We start from the raw sequence: 20168 nt of genomic DNA on the forward strand, positions 1-20168 counted from the left end.
CCTTCAGCAGAGCCTGGCACCCCTCCGAGAGCCAAGGCCCAAGGTGCTGGTGTGCTTGGAGCGCCCCTGGAGTGCAGCGTGACTGGCACGTGAGGGGAATGGGCTGCTCTAGGGACTCCCCTCTGGAAAGCCAGAGAATGGCTTCTTCACGGGTGCCCTCCCACATGCAGGAATGCTAGCATGCTATCTGAAATAATCTCAGTGTGGCTGTCTCACGGGATTTGGGCAGCGCCATGACTGCCCGGACTATTCCCAGCCTTGCTGATGTTCCTGTCTTTCCTCTTCAGGAAGCTCCCCTGGGCCCCAGGTGGGTGGGAGGGTCAGCTGCACTCAGATGCCTACATCTCCAGCAGCCCCTCAGGGGGAGCATGCCAGAGTCAGGAGGGAGCACTGATCTGGAGGAGCCCCCAGGCAGCACAGGCGGCCCAAGGCCTGCCCTCTTCCTCATTTGAAGACTTCGGTTTAACTGAAAGTGTAAAGTTCTCTTATCTTCTCAAGTACACCTCTGAACTACATACCCCTGGGTGGGGCTTGGCCCCATGGTCCCTCCTTCACCCCTCCAGAGGCACTCAGCACAGGGAGCTCTCAGCTGCTCAGGACGTGCCTGCCAAGGGTGAGTGTCACTGCAGAAGCCCTGTTGGGAACTGCGGACATCCCTGTGGCTGTGCCTACTGAGATGGCAGCATGGCCTCCACCACGGGGCCTCAAGCCAAGGCTGCAGGCAAGAAGAGACAAGAAGGCACACAGAGGCATGTGAGCTCCTGGGATAGGGTCAAACCAGCTATGGCCATTATTCCCAGTTTGTACCCACCAGGAGCTGTGCTAAGCACAGATGCATCTTGTGAGGCAGGAATCCTCACTCTCTCATTTTAGAGGAAGAAACTCAAGCTCTATAGAGGAGTAGAGAGTCATGCCTAAAACCAGCCAACTTTTTCCAAAGCTCAGGGTTTCAAACAGCAAACCCAAAGAGCTGGCTCCAGGGCCAGACTACCTAGTGGAGCCCAAGGCCATCAGTTTCACTTGCTGTATAATCTTGAAGCCTTCTCACCTCCCTGAGCCTTGCTTCCTATTATGAAAAACAAGGATGGTGAGAGCACTCACAGGGTGCCCACCTACCAGGGTTGCTGTGGACTATTCTTTGCGTTAGTGGGCAAAGGGTTAAGGCAAAGGGTCTGGCACACGGGAAGCTTCACAGACTCTATCCTTATGGCTGACAATGACACCTGCCTCCACATTGTCCAGACTGTCATCTTAGGAGAGGAGAAGAGGGAGGCCACAGGGTAAGACAAAGCCCAACCCATGCCTGCCTGCTGGCTCTAATACAACAGCAGGGCTCTATGGGGCCCTCTGGGATGCAGAGGCCCATGGTGCCCCAGGGGCCTTGACCATCTGCCTATAGAACCCAGGGAAGGGTCTCAGGTGACCTGGAAGAACAGCTGGAACGTGTGTCTGTGTGTGTGTGTCCATGTCTTTGTGTGCTTTTGTGTGTCTATGTGTCCATATGTCTCTATGTGTCTGTGTATATGGCCGTGTATGCACATCCATGTATATCTGTGTGTCCATGTATGTATATCTATGTTTGTGTTTGTGTGTACGTGTTGGCAGGGCTGTGACTTCAGGCCCAGCAGCATGAGGCCGTGTAGGTCCAGCAGGGCAGCCTTCCCCACACTAATGCCCAACAGGTGTCCAGCTTGGTTGGACAGGGTAGGAGGGGGAAGCAGCAGCCCTAGTCCCCAGCTCTGCACAACATCAAGAGTGGCCTGGGCATGGAGGCCTGAAGTCCCTTTCAGAGGGAGAGGGCTACAGGCAGGAGCATGCATGTAACAAGGCGCCCACTCCCAGGCTGCCCCGGTGACCACCAGAATAGACACACTCGAGCATGGAGCCCTAGACTCCCAGAGCCAGATGGTCCCTGCACGGGTGGGGACACTGAGGCTGGCATAATTGGGCCTGGCCCTCCTGAGAGTGCAGCTTCCCCTCAGAGAGACCTGGAAACTCCCACCCAACCTGTCAGCTCAGGAATGAGCCAACCCAGGAGCAAACCCAGTCCTGGGGAGAAGGTGGTGCATCTTATGGTCTCCATGCACGTTGAGTCCACCCCAGGAATGAATCATATCATTATGGCAGGATTAGAAGTTAGAAATCACTGTGCACTCACACGTATTTAATAAGGTCAGAAGCAGCAAGCAGCAGGCAACCCGGCGCACGAGGCCACAGAGCCCCCCTGTCCTCCCCCAAATCCACAGCAGAGGCCCCTAGAACAGGGAGGGCGCCGAACAGGCCCAGCCAGGCCGGGGAAGTGTCTCCTGCTGCAATCTCCTTCCTCTGGGCACCACAAGTCTACTCACCCTGCCTCCCCACTTCCCAGGGCCCACCTGCTGAGGGCTGTTCCAAGTCCTCCCCACTAGGTACCCTTCAAAGTAAGATTCACTCCCCCAGGACTCTCTGCTTGAAAGTGAATGGGGCAATCGATTGTACTTCCCACAACCATTTATGTGCTATTAATCTGCTACACTCCCTGGTGACATGCCTAGGTGACAAATACAGACAAAGAGACCTAAAAACCTCCGAGGGAATGAGCTTCATGGAGAAACTCCAGCTGTAGTGCAGGCTGGGGGGCCATGTTTCACCCGATGCAGACTCAGCACAGAGACCCAGCTGACATGAGTCAGGCAAGGGAGATTAGCACAAGCCACCCTACCACCTATCCCTGCCTCCAGGGCCACCTAAGCACCACCCACTCACCACCCAGGATGCCAGTCTTGTCCTCGCCTTGGTCTACAGCAAGGCCTCCCTGTCCTGAGCTTTTGGGGGCCCTCCGTCGTCTCCTGGGTCTCAGCCTCAATTGTCCATCCCTGCACATGTACCAGGGGCCTCTACCTGAGTGCTCAAGTGTGCACATGCTGCAGTCCCAGGCAAGCTCCTTGAGGGCCAGTGGCGTGTCTTTCAGGTTGTCCCCCGCACACATGGTAGCCCTGGACATGTGTCTATGTAGAATGCAACTACTCTCTCTCCTCTACCAGCTGACCTTCCCCTACTCCACTGCTTCATTCATCATTTCCACAACATTCTCGGAGCCCTCACCACGCACCAAGCACCATCCTGGGCTCTAGGGAGGCAGCAGTGAACAAGACAGATCAGCCCAGCCCCAGAGAGTTCAGGGAGAAAGATACTCACAGCTCTGTGGACCTGGACAAGATGGCAGACAGGGTGAGCAGGATGCATCCATAGGGGCCCACTTCAAACTGAGAGGGAAGAGAAAAATGAGCTCCATGCCATCAGTACTTCCCTCTTCCCAGCCCCACACCTCTGTGGGAGTCACACCCCAGGGAGCAGCCTTCCCTGAGCCAAATGCCTCCAGCCCAGCCCTGGGGTTGCTGGGTGGCCCAAGGGCTGACCTCCTAAAGGACAGGGCATTGGAACAGCCCAAATGACAATGGCAGCAGAGTCAGGGTGATGCAGGAGCCACTGCAGAGAACAACAGTGACCTTGGAGTCCTCAAAACTCACAAGACAGCAACAGTCGTGGCCAGCTCCATTACGATGCAAGTGTCTTATGGGCATTATCACGTCGAACACTCTAACAGGCCTGGGGGACAATACTATTATTACTGCCCTCTAGCATATGTGCAACTGAGGCTCAGAAACTGAGTGAGCTGTCCAAGACCATGCAGCTTGTCGGCAGCACACTGGGACTCCAGGGGGCTCTAATTCCAGCCAAGAGCAGGTATGGAGCGGAGTCAGGATCTGGAGGGCAAAGGAAGCAGCCATGCACATGCACGTCTTAAAAACTTTTTTTTTTTAATATTTTAAAATATCAACATTTTGGCATTTTGTCCTTTGTGGATTTTTCTGATTAACTTTGATTTCTAAAAAAGATAGTTTTGCTAACATCTGTGTTTTCTGGTACCCCCTTAGATTTTGCATCCAAAGTAAGTAGTCCTCCCAACTCTGGTTTGGAGCCCATGTCCTGGGGCCTGTCCACCAAATTTACCTCCTCACTCTGCCACTCTTTGCTATATGACGATGAAAACTTCCTAGACTCCTCTATCCTCAGTCTTCTCCTCTGTAAAAAGAGGGTAATAATCACAGCTCCTACCCTCATCAAGTTGTGAAAACTAAGTGAGCTAATCCTTTTAAAGCACTTCAAACGGGGCCTGGCACCTGTGTTAGCTGTTAGTACAAAGCTGGCTCTGCGCCGCCCATTTGTCCAGTGAGCCTAGTGGGCCACAGCCTACTGGTATGGACCATATCACTTCTGCTAAGTCAGTGTGAAGGCCTCACCCATCCCACTTTGGAAACCATGAACTATGACTGAAGACATTGCCTGTTGTAATAGTCGGTGTTCCTTATGTGTAATCACATTTTGGACTTAAAATCAGAAGAAAAAAAAATCTCAACTTGTTTCTCCTGGAACAGATAATGAAAATTATAAAACTTACCACGTTTACATTTTTGCCTTGGCTGCCAGGAAGCTCAAAGCCAAACATAGTGTTCTACTATGGTTACTATTAGAGCTCAACTTCTGATAAAATTATCTTTTCTTTTCCTCAAAATGTACTGTTTATTTTCATCCAGGAATTCACTTGGTCAATCGGTCATTTTAAAAAATGAACTGGTGAAATTTCTGTGCCAAGAGGACGCTCCTGGCTAAGGCTGTACTTGTGAGCCAGGTGAATATGGATCTCTCCTCTTGGGGAAGTAATTGAGAGAAGCAAAAACAGTAAGCAACTTGAAAAGGCTGGCAGGAGGGGTTCTGCCACAACAGAAATGCAGGATCCTTTGGAAACACACAGGGAGGGACTTAACACAGACTTCGAGCTTGGGAGAGAGTAGCAGGGAAGGCTTCCTGGAGAAAGTGATGTCTGACCAGAAACCCAGAGGACAGACACAAATCAGAAAAGTGAACGCTGCTCCAGACAAGAGGAGCAGCACACACAGGCCCACAAGCAAGAGACGGCAAGCTAAGCGGGAGCACAGCAGAGCCCTGAGGACATCATTTTCTTTTAAAAGCAACTTCAAACCTTTTTTTTAAGAAGGAATGGAATGAACGAATCAATAACAATCTTAAATCAACCCCATCTTAATTCTGTGATCTCAGGCCAGTCGCTTCATTTCTGCTGCCTTCAGTTTCCTCTTTGCAAAAGAATAACAATGAAGACCCACCTGGCCTATTTCCTCGGCTTATGGTGGACATTCTACGAAACCATGTCTGTGGAAGTGCTCTGACAATTGTAAAGAGTAATGCTGATGTCTCCTCCTGCACAGGGGGTCACAGGCCCAAGAGGACTTAGACCACTGGCCCCTTGTCCCAGCTCTGCATGCTGCCTAGGGAAGTCATGAAGCTCTTAGTCTCAGTGTCCCTCTCCACAGAAAGCCTAATCTGCCACAAATTGATCTACTTCCCCTTCTGCCATGCCTGCAATCAAGTAATTGACACAAAAGCCCACTCTAGGCCCCAACTCTGGGTAAATTTGGGGAAATTATTACTATTTATACCAGCATTTCCCCCAGTCCTAGGAACACCCTCAAGGAGACCCTCACCCCTACCCTGAGCCCTGGACACGCCTCTCTGCAGAGGGTGGGGAAGAACCCTGCTTGAAGCTCCTTGCCCTTGCTGGAACACAACTAAATGGCACCAATATTCCATTTTGTTTTTTTAAAGTTTTATTAAAATTATCTCATCAAATTCAAGCTGCCACGACATGGGAGGAAGTGCTCTGACAATTGACATAGGGCAACATGCCTGCAATGAAAGGCAAGGTCAGGCAGGGCTATTTGCCCGGACACTGCCATCGGGGTCTAGAAAAATGTCTGGTGCCACTTGGGAAGAAGGCTCCATTCTTCCAGTGCTGCTCTGCACTCCACAGAGACCTGAGTCCACCAAGGAACTCTGATGGGAGGCAGAGGTGGGGGCATCCTCCAGCTGGCCAGGGGCCTGCCAGACACCTTTCCCAGAGGGCAAGCAATAATGAAAACACAGCAAGAAGCCTATTTATTTTGGGCAGAGATGGCTTGGTTGCATTTCCAGGCCTGGCACGAGGAACCCCTCTTAGGCCCAGGCCATGAAAAATGAATTTGGTGAAGGCAGTGCTGAGGCAGCTCAACCACTTCCAGCAAAAACATGAACTGCAGGGGGAGAGCTGCCTAGCAGAGTGAGGAGGGCCGAACACTGACGGCCTGTACCAAGGACGAAATCCAGGCGAGGAGGGGATGGCTTTGAGTCCAGAGGCATCACTGAAGGAGGAGGCCCCTCGCCCTGTTGCAGACCCTACTCTTTGAACCCTTCCACAGTCCCTGTCTTCCACATCAAAGCCCTGGGGTACAGGCTAAGGGAGCGGTCCCATCTCATAGACAAGGATGCAGAGGTCCTGGTGCTGAGGGGCCACCCCAGTCCATCTGTGGGCCGCTATAAGCCTCAGGATCAGTGGTCATTTGAGCAATCACCCTCAGGCTCCACCCTGGCCCCTGAAGCCTCACCAGTCACTTCCTTTTCCTGGCCCTTGTGGTTCAATGCTCTGCTTCAGCTGAGAGTGTGACCAGGTACCCCCCATTCCTGGCCACCCTGGCCAGATGCCCTGCACGAATGCCATCAGGCTCTGCTCATCTCTCCTGTGACTGCTGCACTCTCATGACGGTCTGGATCAATAGCAGGTCCCCTTTCTTCTCGTTCAGACTGCCTGGTACTACATTTGGAAGACATCCTTCTCCATGTGTTTGAGATTCTTCTTCGAGGACCACCCTTAGAAGATGAAGAGCTGGAAGCTACCTGACAACTGCTCCATCTTCCATTTTCCAGATGAGGAAACTGAGACCCAGTGACTTCCCCAAGGCCATATGTGATGAAGGAATAAGCCAGGGGAGGCACCTAGGCCCCTGCTCCAGGCCTCCCCTGTCAAGGCCAGGCAGTGGATGCACTGCATCAGTAGATGGCCTGCTGGATGACTCTGATAAAAAACCAGAGAGGGGGACAGGCAGCAAGGGAAAGACAGCCCGGGGTTCCCGATGCCTCGGCCAGTACTCCCACTCCCATGCGCTTGGACAGAGCAACCCATGCAGAAAGGGAGCCATCTTAATCCATGCTTTTGGGAGGGGCCCCGAGGCCTCTGTCTCGGCTATGGGTGAAAGTACTTCAGGTGGACTGAGCCTCCGGTGACTTCACCTGCCTCCTCTTGTTCTTGGGGCAGGCTCCATTGTCCACCTAAGGGACAGCTGGTGCTGTCAGGGCCTGGTCATTTCCCAGGGCTATACCCAGGCCTCCGGGGTCTTTGGAAAAGTTCTGCGGAAGGCAGTCTTGACAGCAGGGGCTTTAGTCCTGATCTCATTTCCAGCAAGTTCTACCAAGCTCTGGCTTACCACCAAACCCTCTAGGTGCCTTCCTGGGGCCGAAAAGAGAAGATCCCACATCCAGAAGGCCAAAGGAAAGGCAAGCGGAGGCTCAGGGACTGGCATGCACACCAGGAGAGAAAGGTCTGCATTCTTCCTCTGCCTCAATCCTGACACACAGATGTCAGAATTGTGAGGCCTCACAGTGGGGGTCTCAGAGGTCTCGGGTCTCCTGGCCTTAGCTCATGCCACACCTGCCTTCTGTAATGCTTCCCTCTCACTTCTGCATGTCTACAAGGAGCCCATCTCAAGGCTGCCCTTAGAGCATCACTACAATGGCAATGGTAGTGTCAACAACAGAAGCTAACAACTAGGGAGAACATCAAGCACCGCCCAGCTGCCCTACCATGCTCTGAGGCAGGCACTGTTCTTATCCACATTTTACAAGTGGGGAAACTGAGGTACAGAAGGATTCAGTAAGTTGCCTGAGGTCATGGAGCTACTGAAGGGTGAATTTGAATTCAAAGCTAGGCCGACCGCTCCAGAGATCACGTTCTTTACTCGTGGAGTGTGCAGCCCCTCCTCACAGAGCCTGTGATGCTGCAGCTCTGCGGTGACTTCTCGGAGCCCTGGAGATCTGCTGCTATCTGGCCCTGGCCGTGCCCCACCCAGCTCATGGCCAGGAGTGGATGTTCAGCTCTACCCTGGCAGACAGGGGACTCCAGAACCCCCACCTAGGCCTGCCACCCCAGGGACACCAATCAAGGTGTGCATCACACTGCTAAGCCCTCCAACCCTCCCAGGAAGCCACTTTCTGGTCACTGCACCAGCTGGTCCCAGGACCCACTCCACTGACAAAGAGCTCCTATGTTCCAGAGGCACTGCTTCCACTCCGGCAGAGAGAAAGCTCTGGTGACCTCCATCAAACAGCTGCCTCCTCTGTGTCCTGAACCCACCCGTCCAGCTCTGCTGTCGGTAGCCCTGACTGTGGCTGCTCCCTGTGCCCTGCCTCCAGGACCAGCCCTCGAGGATGCAATGGCAGAAGCCAGATCCCTTGCCCCAAGCCCATTCTCCTCAGCCCCCCACCCAGGGGCCAGCATGACTCCTTCCCAGCTTCCTCGCCACCCCGGGATGGGAGGACAGGAAGAACAACTCCAGTTCTACAATGAAACAGAAGGCTTGGTGACGCATATCCCATGGGAGTAAGGCACAGTTCATACCTGATGAATGCTTTGTTGAAGGAAAGTCACCAGGTCCTCATAGCAGGCCAAACTGTAGAGCGTGAGCTGAGAAGACACAAACACGCAGGGTGAGTGGCCCAAGCCCCGTGCAGTACCCCATCCGGGATTAGCTTCTGCTCCCTGGCTTCAGCAGCTAAAAAAACCCCACTTGGGAATGTCCCTGTGTCAGACAGCAGCATCCCCAGGTCTGGGCTGAGAGGCAAGGCCATACCTGTTTGTGACTGAAAGGCTGGCTGGCACTGCTGGAGTCGCCGGGGGTTCAGGTGGCCCTGCTGCAGCCCCGAGCCTGAGACCCCCAAATTCCAGCATCCTGTGTTGCCCCAACCGGGGAGGGCTGCACCCCATGGGTGAGTCACTGATATCAGAAAGGAGGCTGGTGGGGAGGTGGATGAGGCAGGGGCCACATCCAGATCACAACAGCCAGGCCAGGTGGAAGCCAACAGGCCGTGTCCTGAGTTCAGCGGGAAGCAGCCTATGAGTCTCCTTTGCAGGCCAGGAAAAAACAATTCAAGAGAAAACATTCAACAATGCGAGACCCGTACTTAGGGTAACAGGGCAACACATGCCCAAACTGAGGTCAAATGAAACTAATTAGTTAAAACAAAAATTCTCAGTGAAAAGGTTGGCAGAGGTAGCTGAAAACTTCACTGTTTTTATATTTTCCAAAATACAAAAACATATGTCTCCCATTTTTTCCCCAACTGTGTATGACTTAGATCTGGCTTTATGGCTGGTGTTCCATGCTATTAAAGTTCCTCCCCACATTCTAACTTTCTCTCCCTTTCCTTACCACCCCTGCCCCACCCCCTCCCACAATCCTAGAGCAGATGCTAAAGAAAGAGGAAGAGGGACACAGAGAAGCCTGGGGCTTAACCAAAAGGCATTCCATATAAACTTCAGCTCTGCACACCCTCGAGGGGACAGGAAGCCAGTCAACCTCTTGGCCGTGAAGCCAACTCTAGCAGAAGCCCATCCCCAAAGCACCCCACTTCTGTCCCCACCCTAATCCCAGGACTAGCATTCCTGGGACCTGGGCTGTGGGAAGGCCAGCCTGTCCCCAGCTGAGGAAGGATTTACTTATATGAAAGGAGAGAGTCCCCAAACAAAGCCAAAGGTTACGTGATAATTTTCCAGAAACCCATACTGTTTCTAAGACTCCATCTGCTTTGTATTTCCCTGCTGGACTGAACTGCTGTGTTCTTGAAGACCTAAAAAGGAAAGGAAGGTGCATGAGTCCTCCGCGTGGAGAGAAGGCGTGCCCTCCAGCTGGGGCAAAACCACATGTGTCATTAAATAAGGACAAATAAGAAGGTGGCTCCAGAGAGAAAATGGAGCCAAGAGTTTCTCGTTTTTCCCCACTTTGAACTCACCCACTAGGCTGGGCCCAGAGAACTCCAATAGCAGGATTTAAAAGAAAAAAAAAAAAAAAGAAATGGAAAAAAGACCGCAAAGGGAAAGCTTGGAATAACCAAACCCAAACCCAAACCCAAGCTCTGGCAGTAGGAAGTCTGACTCTCACCCCCAAGTGACAAATGTGTTTCCAGACTGCGGAATGCGGACTTGCCCCTCGTTTTCACTGACAGGAGGAACTCCAGCCTCCGTCCTCTCTGAGGCTCCCCCAGGGTGTGCAGCCCAAGGTATCGGGGAACAGGAGCCAGGTGTGGGGCCCAGTGCTCCTTTAGTGGCCGTGTACTCTTGGACCAGCCACCCTCTCTCTCCTTGCTTCTGCTTCCTAATCCGTAAAACAGGGAGCAACTGAATTTCTGCCCCATCTGTTCTCAGGGTTGCCCTGCAGATCCTAAGGGCCGGGGTTACTAAGTTAACTGGAAGGTGAGCAACAAAGACAAGTGAGAGTAATAACAAAAATAAATACCGATATCTAATATGTAGAGCTTATGTGCCAAACACACTACATGTTTCTAATTATTTATCAGCTATTCATATTGATAAAATGAGTTAAACTGATACTCATGTTTATTATATATCATTTTTGATACTGACTCATTTAGGTCTCACAACCATCCAAGTTAGTCATCGTTCTTATCATCCCCATTTTGCAGATGAGTAAACAGAGAGGTTGTATCAGTTGCCTAATGTCACGCAGCCAATAAGCAACAGCATGAGGAGTCTGACCTAAGAGTCCCTTCTCTGAAGCACTATGCTACAGTGACCAATGTACCCCCAGAGTATGGTCTTTGGCCCCAAAAGTTATCTCCTTTACTACAGCTTAGCCTCACAGCTGGGACAGTGATGTTTCCACTCTGACAGGTCAGGCTGAAGAGCCAGCAAACCTTGCGTGTGGGTTATGTGGGTAGAATGGGACCAGCTGTGAAGATACTGTGTGGGTCAGGACAATTGGGTCCAGAGCCTGGGTTCCACCTCACCTCACTGAGTCTTCTTCTTTATGGGATGGGTACCCAAGTGACAGAGCAAAGGGCAGTGTTTTCTGGGGACTGGGAAGAGCAGTACAGTGGGGTCAGGTCTGGCTCAACCTGAGGGGCTGTTTCTTGGGGCCTCCAGATCAGAGACTATAGAGAGGACCTGGCCACTGGGGTCAGAGGCTTCCTCAGAGGGGTCACTCCAGAGCCCCTCAGAAGGAAGGCAGGACAGACAGACCATGCATTCCGACATGAGAACCAGAGCCCAGAGAGGGCATCACAGGGCCGCATGGAAGGCCAGGGCTCTCCCTGAATCTGGGGCTGCCCAGCACATCAGGCTGGCTTTCAAGGCTCATCCCAGCACGTGGCAGAGGGTGGGTACTGGAAGGACCCTAGGACAGGAGCGCACACGGCCAGCTTGTCTGCAGCTGTCTGCAGACAATGAGCCAGAAGCAACACAGCCCTCAGAACCACTTACAATGCAACCACAGCTCTCTCTCGGCCCCCCGCCCGCCACACAATGTCTGCGAGGGCCAGGGTGAGGCAGCGGGTCCGGTGGGCATCTGAAGGCTGCAGCCCCCTGCGGACGAGAAAAGGAAGGCATTTATACCCATGTGGACACAAGGCTCAGATGATACAGTTCTGCTTAGTGTGGTTAGGCAGTCCCCTCTGCAGATGGCCTGTCCTTTCCCTTGCCCACAGTGGGGCTACCTGAAGCCCAAGAGCTCCAAGGGAAAGCCCAGGGAGGAGGAGTCTCCACAGCTGAGAGTTAAAGAAGGTGCCTTCAGTGGGGGGCCCCAGGTAGGGCTGGAGAAGGAGGAGGCAGAGGAAAGGGCCCACAAGAGCAAAGAGGGCTCTGCAGGCTTGATGGGGCCCAGAATTGTGTGTGAGAAGGGGCCATGAGTTCTGACAGGGGCCATGAGACACAGCCAGCAGTGCTCGGGAATGCCTGCCATCTCAGGACCCTGCCCAGGCCCTGGCCATGCCCGCCTCCACGCCCCTGGAGACAATAGCATGTATAGGCAGGTGCTCTTCACTCCCAGGGCCAAGGTGACAGCAGCCTCACTTGCTGGACACTTAGACATAGGATGTGGGGATGAGTGACAGGACGGATTCAAGGATGAGCTCTGTGTTTTGAGTGGGCACATGGTGGTGCCACCAGGTGAAATAGGACGATGTGGCCGGGAAGAGGTAGCTGGAGATAGAAGATAATGAGTTGCACTTCAGACTTTCTGAGTTTGAGATGCACTCGGATCTTTGGATAAGGCTGTCAGACAAGTAGAAAGCTCAAGAAAGCAGCTGGGGCTGGGCATAGATTTTTCCAGAGAGAGAGAGAATAAGGAAAGGCAGAGGCAGTGGTCAAGGGTGGAACCCTGTGGAACACTAAGGAATCAGGGGAGCAGAGAAGGAAGGGTCAGAGGGCTAGGGGCGAAATGAGGAGAGAGTGCCGTGTCACAGTCTTAGGAGAAAAGGGGTTTTAAGTGGACACACAGTCAGTTGTATCAAACACGGCAGAGGCCTCTCTACAATAAAAATGGTCACTAAGAGGTCCCTGGTGCCTGAACGAAATGAGAGGGAAGGGAAACAGCCAAATATGCATATTTCTTTCCATTTCCCATTCCCAGGACTCCTTCAAGCTGTATTTCTAGCCTTCTCTTGGATTCCATGAATTTTTTAAAAACTCATATAGAAGCTAGCTCATCGCTCCCTAACAAATAAAAGGAGTTGATGCAGACTCTGCTAGGAATCAAAAGAACACAGAGGAAGGGGTTCCCTGACATCAGTCACCAAATAATTACTGAGCTCCATGCTGAGCTGTGTTGGGGAGAGAAGGATACTGAAGTTTTTCCCTCCTCTCCAGGTCAGAAGAGAAAACAGGAGACCAGGACCCAGCCCACCACAGTGGGCAGCATGTGGCCCGGTGCCTGGGACACACAGCCAGTGACCCACACCCAGGCTGCTGCGGTCCAATCACTTTAAGAGAATACAGCGGCCCCTCAGTTTTCTCATCCACAAACTGGCAATGACCTCTGCACCTCCCTCATAGCTTTAAACGAGATGTTTATAAGGTCCATGGCCCAGTGCCTAGCACGTGGTGACTACTCAGTCAGTGGTGCCTATCACTATTGTCCTTATGAAAACATCAAGTCCCCACTTGGGCCATGACAAGGGGAAAGTGGATTTCCAACATCTAATATGAAAGTGACACCAAGCCTCTGACACTGGAAATCCTTCAAATCCAATGAGACAAGTAACAAGCACTCAAGCACTTAAGAAAACAAAACATTGACTGCCTGACACTTCTTTGGCCTCAGGAAGCCCATCGTGTTTCTTGGAGGAAACAGTTACCAAGCATTCACCGAACCGGACGCCCCAGCTGCTGAGAGCGCTGGCCCGGGTCACGGTTCATCATGAAAACAACGATGAGGACACTGCTCTAGGTTTCAGGAGAGCCCACGCCAAGTACTAAGGGGGCCCTGGAAAGCAGAGCTTATCGGAAAAAGGAGAAAAAACTGGACTCAGAACCCACAGTGTGACTCCATCACCCCCACCGCTCCTGCTTCATGCCCTGCTCTCATAAAAATGACGGCCATGTACTGTCAACTGCACATCCCGAGTACCTCATGCCCCCCCTCCCCCTGCCATGTGGCCCAGGCCAGGGTGTTCTGTCCTTAGCTCAGATGTTACAGCCAGTGCCCCACCAGCATTGTGCTCAATCTCGCCCCCGTTCCAACCACCATTGTACACATACATGGGGTGGGGGTGGGGGCGTGTCTTCCTACCACACAGATGTGACCAGTGTTCCCCAACATGGATAGATGTTATACAAAATCATGCCTGGAGTGTTCTTTCTGCCTAGAACACACCTATGCTGGCAAAGCTCCATATCTGGAAGTAAGGAGACCCCTTTCAAACACTTCTACACTAACTTACTGAAGCAGGTAATTCTCAGTTGGAAGCTTCTCAGTGTAGCAACAAGTAAGATTTTAAAAGCCAACACTGGCCAGGTGCTGTGGTGATTCATGTCTGTAATCCCAGCACTTTGGGAGTACCCGGGTAGGAGGATCGCTTGAGGCCAGGAGTTTGAGAACAGCCTGGGCAACATAGTGAGACTTCATCTAGAAAATTTTTTTTTAAAAATCAGCCAGGTTTGCTGGCACGTGCAGTCCCAGCTACTAAGGAGGCTAAGGCAGGAGGATCGTTTGAGCCCAGGAATCGGAGGCTGAAGTAAGCCATGATCATACCACTGCATCCCAGCCCTGTCTCTAAAAAAAAAAAAGAACTGAGGTTTGAAAAGCCAACGTATATAGAGTATCGTGTGCCAGACTATAAGCTCTTTCCATGTGTTATTTCATCGAATTGTTAAATCAACCCTATGAGGGAGGTACTATTATGTCCTCTTCTTAAAATGGGAAAACTGAGTCATGGAGATAGAGTAATGTATCCAGATCACATAGTAAAAACTGGAAAAAATAAACATTGAGGAAGGAAGGAGAGCTTGGGCAAGCAGAACCAACTGTCCTGGGCACCTAGTTTCAGAAACCAGCCTCCCTTTGCCTTTGACCCTGTCTTTTTAGCACCATGTAATGCAATCAAGAGATCTTGCTCTTGGGTGCGGCCTGTCCCCTGGTCCTACAGGCTCTGCTTGCAGCTCCTCTGATCCACCACGTCTCCAAGCACAAGTCCTTACTCTTTTCTTTGGCTTCGTTAGTAACTCTGCCAGTCTCTCTATTCTTCCCTGGACCTTCTCTGTCTTTGTCTTTTGAGACGGTTTCCTAGAAAACTCAGTGGAGTTGGAAAAAGTACAGTGGTCAGACAGTTAAAGAGGCCTAGGCTGGATTTCTGGCTCACAGGTTCTGGGGAAATCTTTGCCTTCCCTGGCCTTTGTTTCCCCACCCACCTACAAATGCAGGCACTAGTTGGAACGATGCCCCAAAGCATCATTCCAACCCTGCCGTTCTGTCATTTAACCCAGGAGTCCCCCAGCCCCAGGCCACAGACTGGCACTGGTCTGTGGCCTGTTAGGAACCAGGCCACACAGCAGGAGGTGAGAAGCAGGCGAGCCAGTGAAGCTTTGCTCCACCTGCTGTCAGATCAGCAGTGGCATTAGACTCTCATGGGAGCAGGAACCCTACTGTGAACTGTGCATGCAAGGGATCTAGGTCGCGTGCTCCTTATGAGAATTTAATGATAAATGCAGTGCGCTTGAATCGTACCGAAACTACCCCACCCCCACCTCCAGTCCATGGAGAAACTGTCTTCACAAAACCAGTCCCTGGTGGCAAAAAGGCTGGGCACCACTGATTTAACCCACCTCAGATTAGCCAGGGCTATATGTGCCTGCATAAGAACCTGCACCCACAGATGACGACAGGGGAAGGAGGCGCACATCTGAATCACCCAGACCTTTACCAGCTAGCACAGCAGAAACCCTGGTGACAAACAGGTCCGCATTTCCTGATCAGTCGGACTCCTCCCAGGAGGCTGGCACCTGGCCAGGCTCTCAAACCAAGAGAAGTTTCTTTAAGAGTCAAATTCCTCAAAGGAGAAGTGCAGGAAAAAGACATTTAGCTGGAGATAGGGGAAATAAATTATCTTGAGGGAATAATACATCCTGATTTTATCTAAATTACCCAAGTGTTTCAGATGAAAGATGTTTCTACCCTAACCTTCTCAAAATAGCCTCACCTGTCCAGTGTGACATACCCATGGAACCATGTAAAAAGTCTATAGACAATCTGGCAGAGAGCCCTCTCTGGCCCCTCTCAGGGTCAAAAGCTGCAACTGTGCGTAGAAAGACTGGCCTGGGGCTACAGGACCATGGATTCTGCTACCAGTGTCCACAGAGGCCTTGGGCAATCACTCTCCTTCTCTGGGCCTCAAATTCCCCAATTTCAGAGGGGAAGTGGAAGTGAGAGGAGGACTTCCTGGACTCCCTGACTCTCGGATCTGCACCCGCCTCTGAGGGCTGTTCCTGGCCTGTGGCTCTCTCCAGGCCTTCAAGGGGATCAAGAGCTCTTTATCTCTTTCTGTGAGCTGAGCCAGCACAGCACCTTCTCAAGTGGAAAAACACCAAGGCCTGCTGCCCAGCTCCATCCTTCCCGACTGAGGAGAGGCTGGCTGCCGGCCTGATGGAATGAGTCTTAATGAAGCCAGACAGTCCTGCAGAAAAAACACCACCACTGCCAAGATGTCTTTTTTTCAGCGTGACTTCCCTGGAGGGTACAATCCCATCCTCCATCAGCTTTCACAAAACCATTTCCCCATCAGTGGTGGGGGACAACATCTGAGGTGGGGCCTTCAGGGCCCAGGGAGACCCTGCACACAGGCAACAAAGTACAGGGACTGCCTCTGGGCCCACAGAGGCATGAGCTCCCCAGGGCCCCAGAGCAATGGCAGCTGATGGTAGGTCTCATGATGTTCCTGAAGAGAGCAGAGGAGCCTGCCTTGTTTTTTTTTTTTAGCTGGATCATGTCTAAAATCCTAGAATTTCAGAGTCAAAAGGGAGTTGCTAAAGCCTCACACCAAACCATGCAACACGGCTTTTGAAGGAACATCAATAACACAATCAATCAATATGAAAACTGTAAGTCAATGAAACCAAGGAACTGGGAACTGAGAGAGGTTCCTATCCATATGGCCCAGTGTTTCCCTTTGCTTGCATGGAGCAGGGCTCTATGGGGGTTTACACCCACCCACATGGCAAGGACGACCTTCTCCAGTCTCTGACCTACAGGTCCTTGGCAAAGCAGTGACATGGACTCCACCTCCCTTCTCTTCTTTTCTCCAGGCCCCAGACAGCAGGCCCTCGCTCCCTGGTCTTCCCCGTCTTTGCCTGATGGAAGCCCTAACCTGTTCTCAGGAGGGTTCTTCCTTCCCAACCCCTATCTACCTGAGACCCGAGGCAGGATCAGGGAAGGAGAGTGGGAGGAGACTGGGGTGGAAGGGCTGGGGAGGGCCTGATGCCTGATGCCCAGGGCCTAGCACCAGGAGATGAGTCCTCACCTGGGGTCACGGAGGAGGTCTCTGTACCTCCCCAGTTTATCTCCCTGCAACACCTCTCTCTGAGACCCCTGAGACTTTTTCAGCAAGGTCTGTAACTAAGCCAGGCTCCCTACTCCTCCCTCTCAGCTGAGTCTGAAGAATGTTCCCTGAGGCCTGCTAGGAGGTCTGTGGGAGCAGGAAGTCAGACTGCTTCACTCAACCTGCACAGCACAGCAACACTGTGACGGGGGCAGCAGGCAGTGGGGGCTGCTAGGGGGTGGGCTACAAGCAGCACCCAGAATTGCAGGGCTCCAAACAAAGGTGAGGTCACTCCCACACCATGAATCCTTCCAGGCTTGCTGGAGAAGGGAGTCCTGGCCAGCAGGCCATGCTCTCCTGGCTTCCTGGCACAGACCTCCTCTGGTCCAGCCAGGCAGGATCCCCAGCACAGTTCAGCTCCTTAGCACCTGGTACAGCCCCACACATGACGATTCCCAACAGGCCAGCAGCTCCTTCTTCCCTCTTCCTCTGCCCACCCCCAGGGCCCCAGGACCGACTGGGCTTTACCATCCTTGGCCTGCAGCTAGAAGGTGCCTGCTTGGCCAGCAATGACAGACAGAAACCTCACTCCTCCAACTCAGCAGTTTTCTTTCTACCCAGAACCCCCCCTGGAATCCCAACCTGGATGACTTTTGCCTTCTAAGGCCTGGCTTCCCTCCCTGGTATGGAGAGCAGAGCTCGGCCCCCACGGATGTGGCCTGGGGGATACAAAGGCTCTCACATCCCCTTAGTGGGGTGGGGGTGGGGCAACAAAAAACCAAGTCTCCCTTGTGCCCTGAGCAGAGTCAGCCCTTCCAGGAACGTACTTAAATGCCTTGTCCTAACTGTTTGCAAACCATCTGCAAGTTCCCCTACAAGCCCACATGAAGTTCAAAAGCAACTCTGAAGGAGCACTGGGCTGAAATGAGTTGAGAGACAATCTCCTCCAAGGCCAAGGCTTGATCCATGCAGCTGACGGCACCCTAGGCCCCTCTGGCAGCCTGGTGCTGACCTGCCACTACCCCAGGTCCCACCCTGCCCCTCCAAATCCTGCCCTAACCACCCTCAGCAACTTCCTGCTCCTCTCCCTGCCCACAGGCCTTTGGCCACATCTTGTTCTCTTTACTGGAATACCATTCCGCCTCCCCTCCCTGTTTGGATAACTCACTCATTTGTCCATGTGTTCACTCAACAAAAATTCTGAGGGCCTCTTCTGTGGACAAGACACAGGGCTGGATGCCAGGGACCTGGCTCTGAACTAGCTCAGGAGGGTCCCTGTTCTCCTGGGGCTTGTGTTCTGGAGTGGGGTGGGCCATAGGTGGCGGCAGATGTGGACAGGTAACCACATCGATGAACAAGAACGCCAACTGGCAGTGGAGTTATGAGAGGCAGGGCCTGGGTTTCTCTTAATGGGGGAGGTTTGAGGAGGCCTCCACAAAGATGTGGCCTCTGTGCAATGAGAGGACCCAGCAGGCACAGCGCCTGAACACAGAGCCTGAGGGCCCAGGAAGGAGTTTGAGAATATTTGCCAGGAGGGGAAAAAAAATTGAGGGGAAATGAGAGTGTGCAAGGATGTGCATGAAGGGGAGTCAGGGGTTCTGTCCATCCTTCATAATTCCGTAAGAGGAAAATGTCACTCCACCAGGAAGCCCTCCCTGAGCCCCTTCATGTCCAGGTGAACCTTAGCATCCTGCATGTCCCCTGTAACCACCTGTCCCTGTCTGGCTCTCCTGTTCAATCGAAGGTTCCATAAGGGCACCTGTATTTGTCTTGTTCAGCCCCATATCCCTGCTAAGGACCTGGTAAGTACACTCTGCACATTTTTTTCAGTGCAAGGAAGGAAGGAAGGTAGATAGGTAGGCAGGTGTGTGCATATGTGCTCAGTATCCCTGCACCCTCTGAGGGCAGCTAGCGGTTCTCACTTAGCAAAGTTCCACCCAGTCAGGAACATTCCTGAGCATACAGGACTGTGTTGAACCCACCAAGGAGAGAGCTGATGGCAGGGTCTCTGCCCATGACATTCAAACCTCCCAGCCCTTTGTGGGCTGAACTTCAAGAGCAGGCAGTGGGGCATGATCCCGTACAGACAAGAGCCACTCTCAGGATGGACCTGAGAGTAAAGAGGAGGGGAAGTAGAAGAACAAAGACAGGTGAGATCTTGCCACAGAGTTGTCACGCTGTTGTGTTTCTGATGAGCATCTTTGGTTTGAGAGAAAACACCTTGATTATTTCTGTGCAAAACCACTGGAAAAATTACAAGATGCCAAGCATGAAAAGCCACCTTCACTTGAACCCTATCTAAGGCGAAATCATCCATGTTGTTGAAATGTGTTGCACTGGAGGACCAAGCTTGGCTGGATGGCTCTCCCAGTGAACAGTGTCTTTCCCAGGAATACATGGGGAATGGGCCTTGCTGTCTGGGTAACACCTAGGCTTTTTAAAAAAGGTTCTCAAATGCTTATTTCAAAGAGCAAGTACCTTTCAATAAAGTTCAGAATCTGGCAAGATTAAGCTATGGTTTTAAAATCCATTTAATTATTAATGTAACTTCAAGAGAATGGGGGTAGCGGCTGGGCAGGAGCAGAGGATTCTTCTGGAGTCCTAGAAATACCTTTTCTTAATCTAGGCTATGTGTTTATGGGTGTTTGGTTTTGTGATAGTTCATTGAGCAGAACACATATAATATAACTATTCTGTACACATTATATTTTAACGGAAAAAATTTTTTAACAAGAGGCCAATAACCAGAAGTTCGGTAGCTCTGAGAGTGACTTGGTATAAGCTGGTAACCCGGCCTGCAGGGACGGAGATCCTTATGGAGGCCTCACCTCCAGCCCCACAGTGCTCTGCCAACCCTTTCATCTTGACACCAACAATGGTATGGGATTGGGGTTTTCTATCTGCCTCTCAACCTCATGGAGCATTTCTGGAGAGGAGAGAACTCATCACATTCTCCCCTGTATCACTTGTGCCTGCAGAGAGATGTTCCAGGAATGTGTACTAAATGAATGAGAATGAGGTGCCCATGTGCAAACACTTTATGTGTGAAATAGAAACTGAAGGTCACAGGGAGTGGAAGCGATGATCTGTGGGGCGGCCTGGAATGTGTGGTTATGAATGTTGGCAGAGGGTTGACAGCGTGGGGAAGGAGGGGAGGCCTGGACTCAGTCAAAAGGTCAGCAGGCGACCTGGTGGGTGGA

General features: G+C 52.1%; 1 protein-coding gene across 5 annotated transcripts in view; it reads right to left on the reverse strand.

Annotated features, from left to right (window-relative positions):
• The window catches only part of MINDY4 (MINDY lysine 48 deubiquitinase 4), a 146093-nt gene that overhangs the window by 42709 nt on the left and 83216 nt on the right, over positions 1 to 20168 (reverse strand). For 4 of the 5 annotated variants that reach the window (XM_054237120.2, XM_054237121.2, XM_054237122.2 and 1 more), the window contains 4 exons: positions 11423 to 11524; positions 9711 to 9774; positions 8546 to 8611; positions 3178 to 3245 (listed from right to left, as the gene is read on the reverse strand). In XM_054237120.2, the coding sequence (XP_054093095.2) occupies positions 3178 to 3245; positions 8546 to 8611; positions 9711 to 9774; positions 11423 to 11524 (300 nt within the window). Of the gene's footprint in view, positions 1 to 3177; positions 3246 to 3763; positions 4066 to 8545; positions 8612 to 9710; positions 9775 to 11422; positions 11525 to 20168 lie in introns of those variants that run through there. The other variant, XM_078342048.1, reaches the window with a different exon arrangement.

This window comes from Callithrix jacchus, chromosome 11, assembly GCF_049354715.1.
Source record: "Callithrix jacchus isolate 240 chromosome 11, calJac240_pri, whole genome shotgun sequence".
Taxonomy (NCBI): domain Eukaryota; kingdom Metazoa; phylum Chordata; class Mammalia; order Primates; family Cebidae; genus Callithrix; species Callithrix jacchus.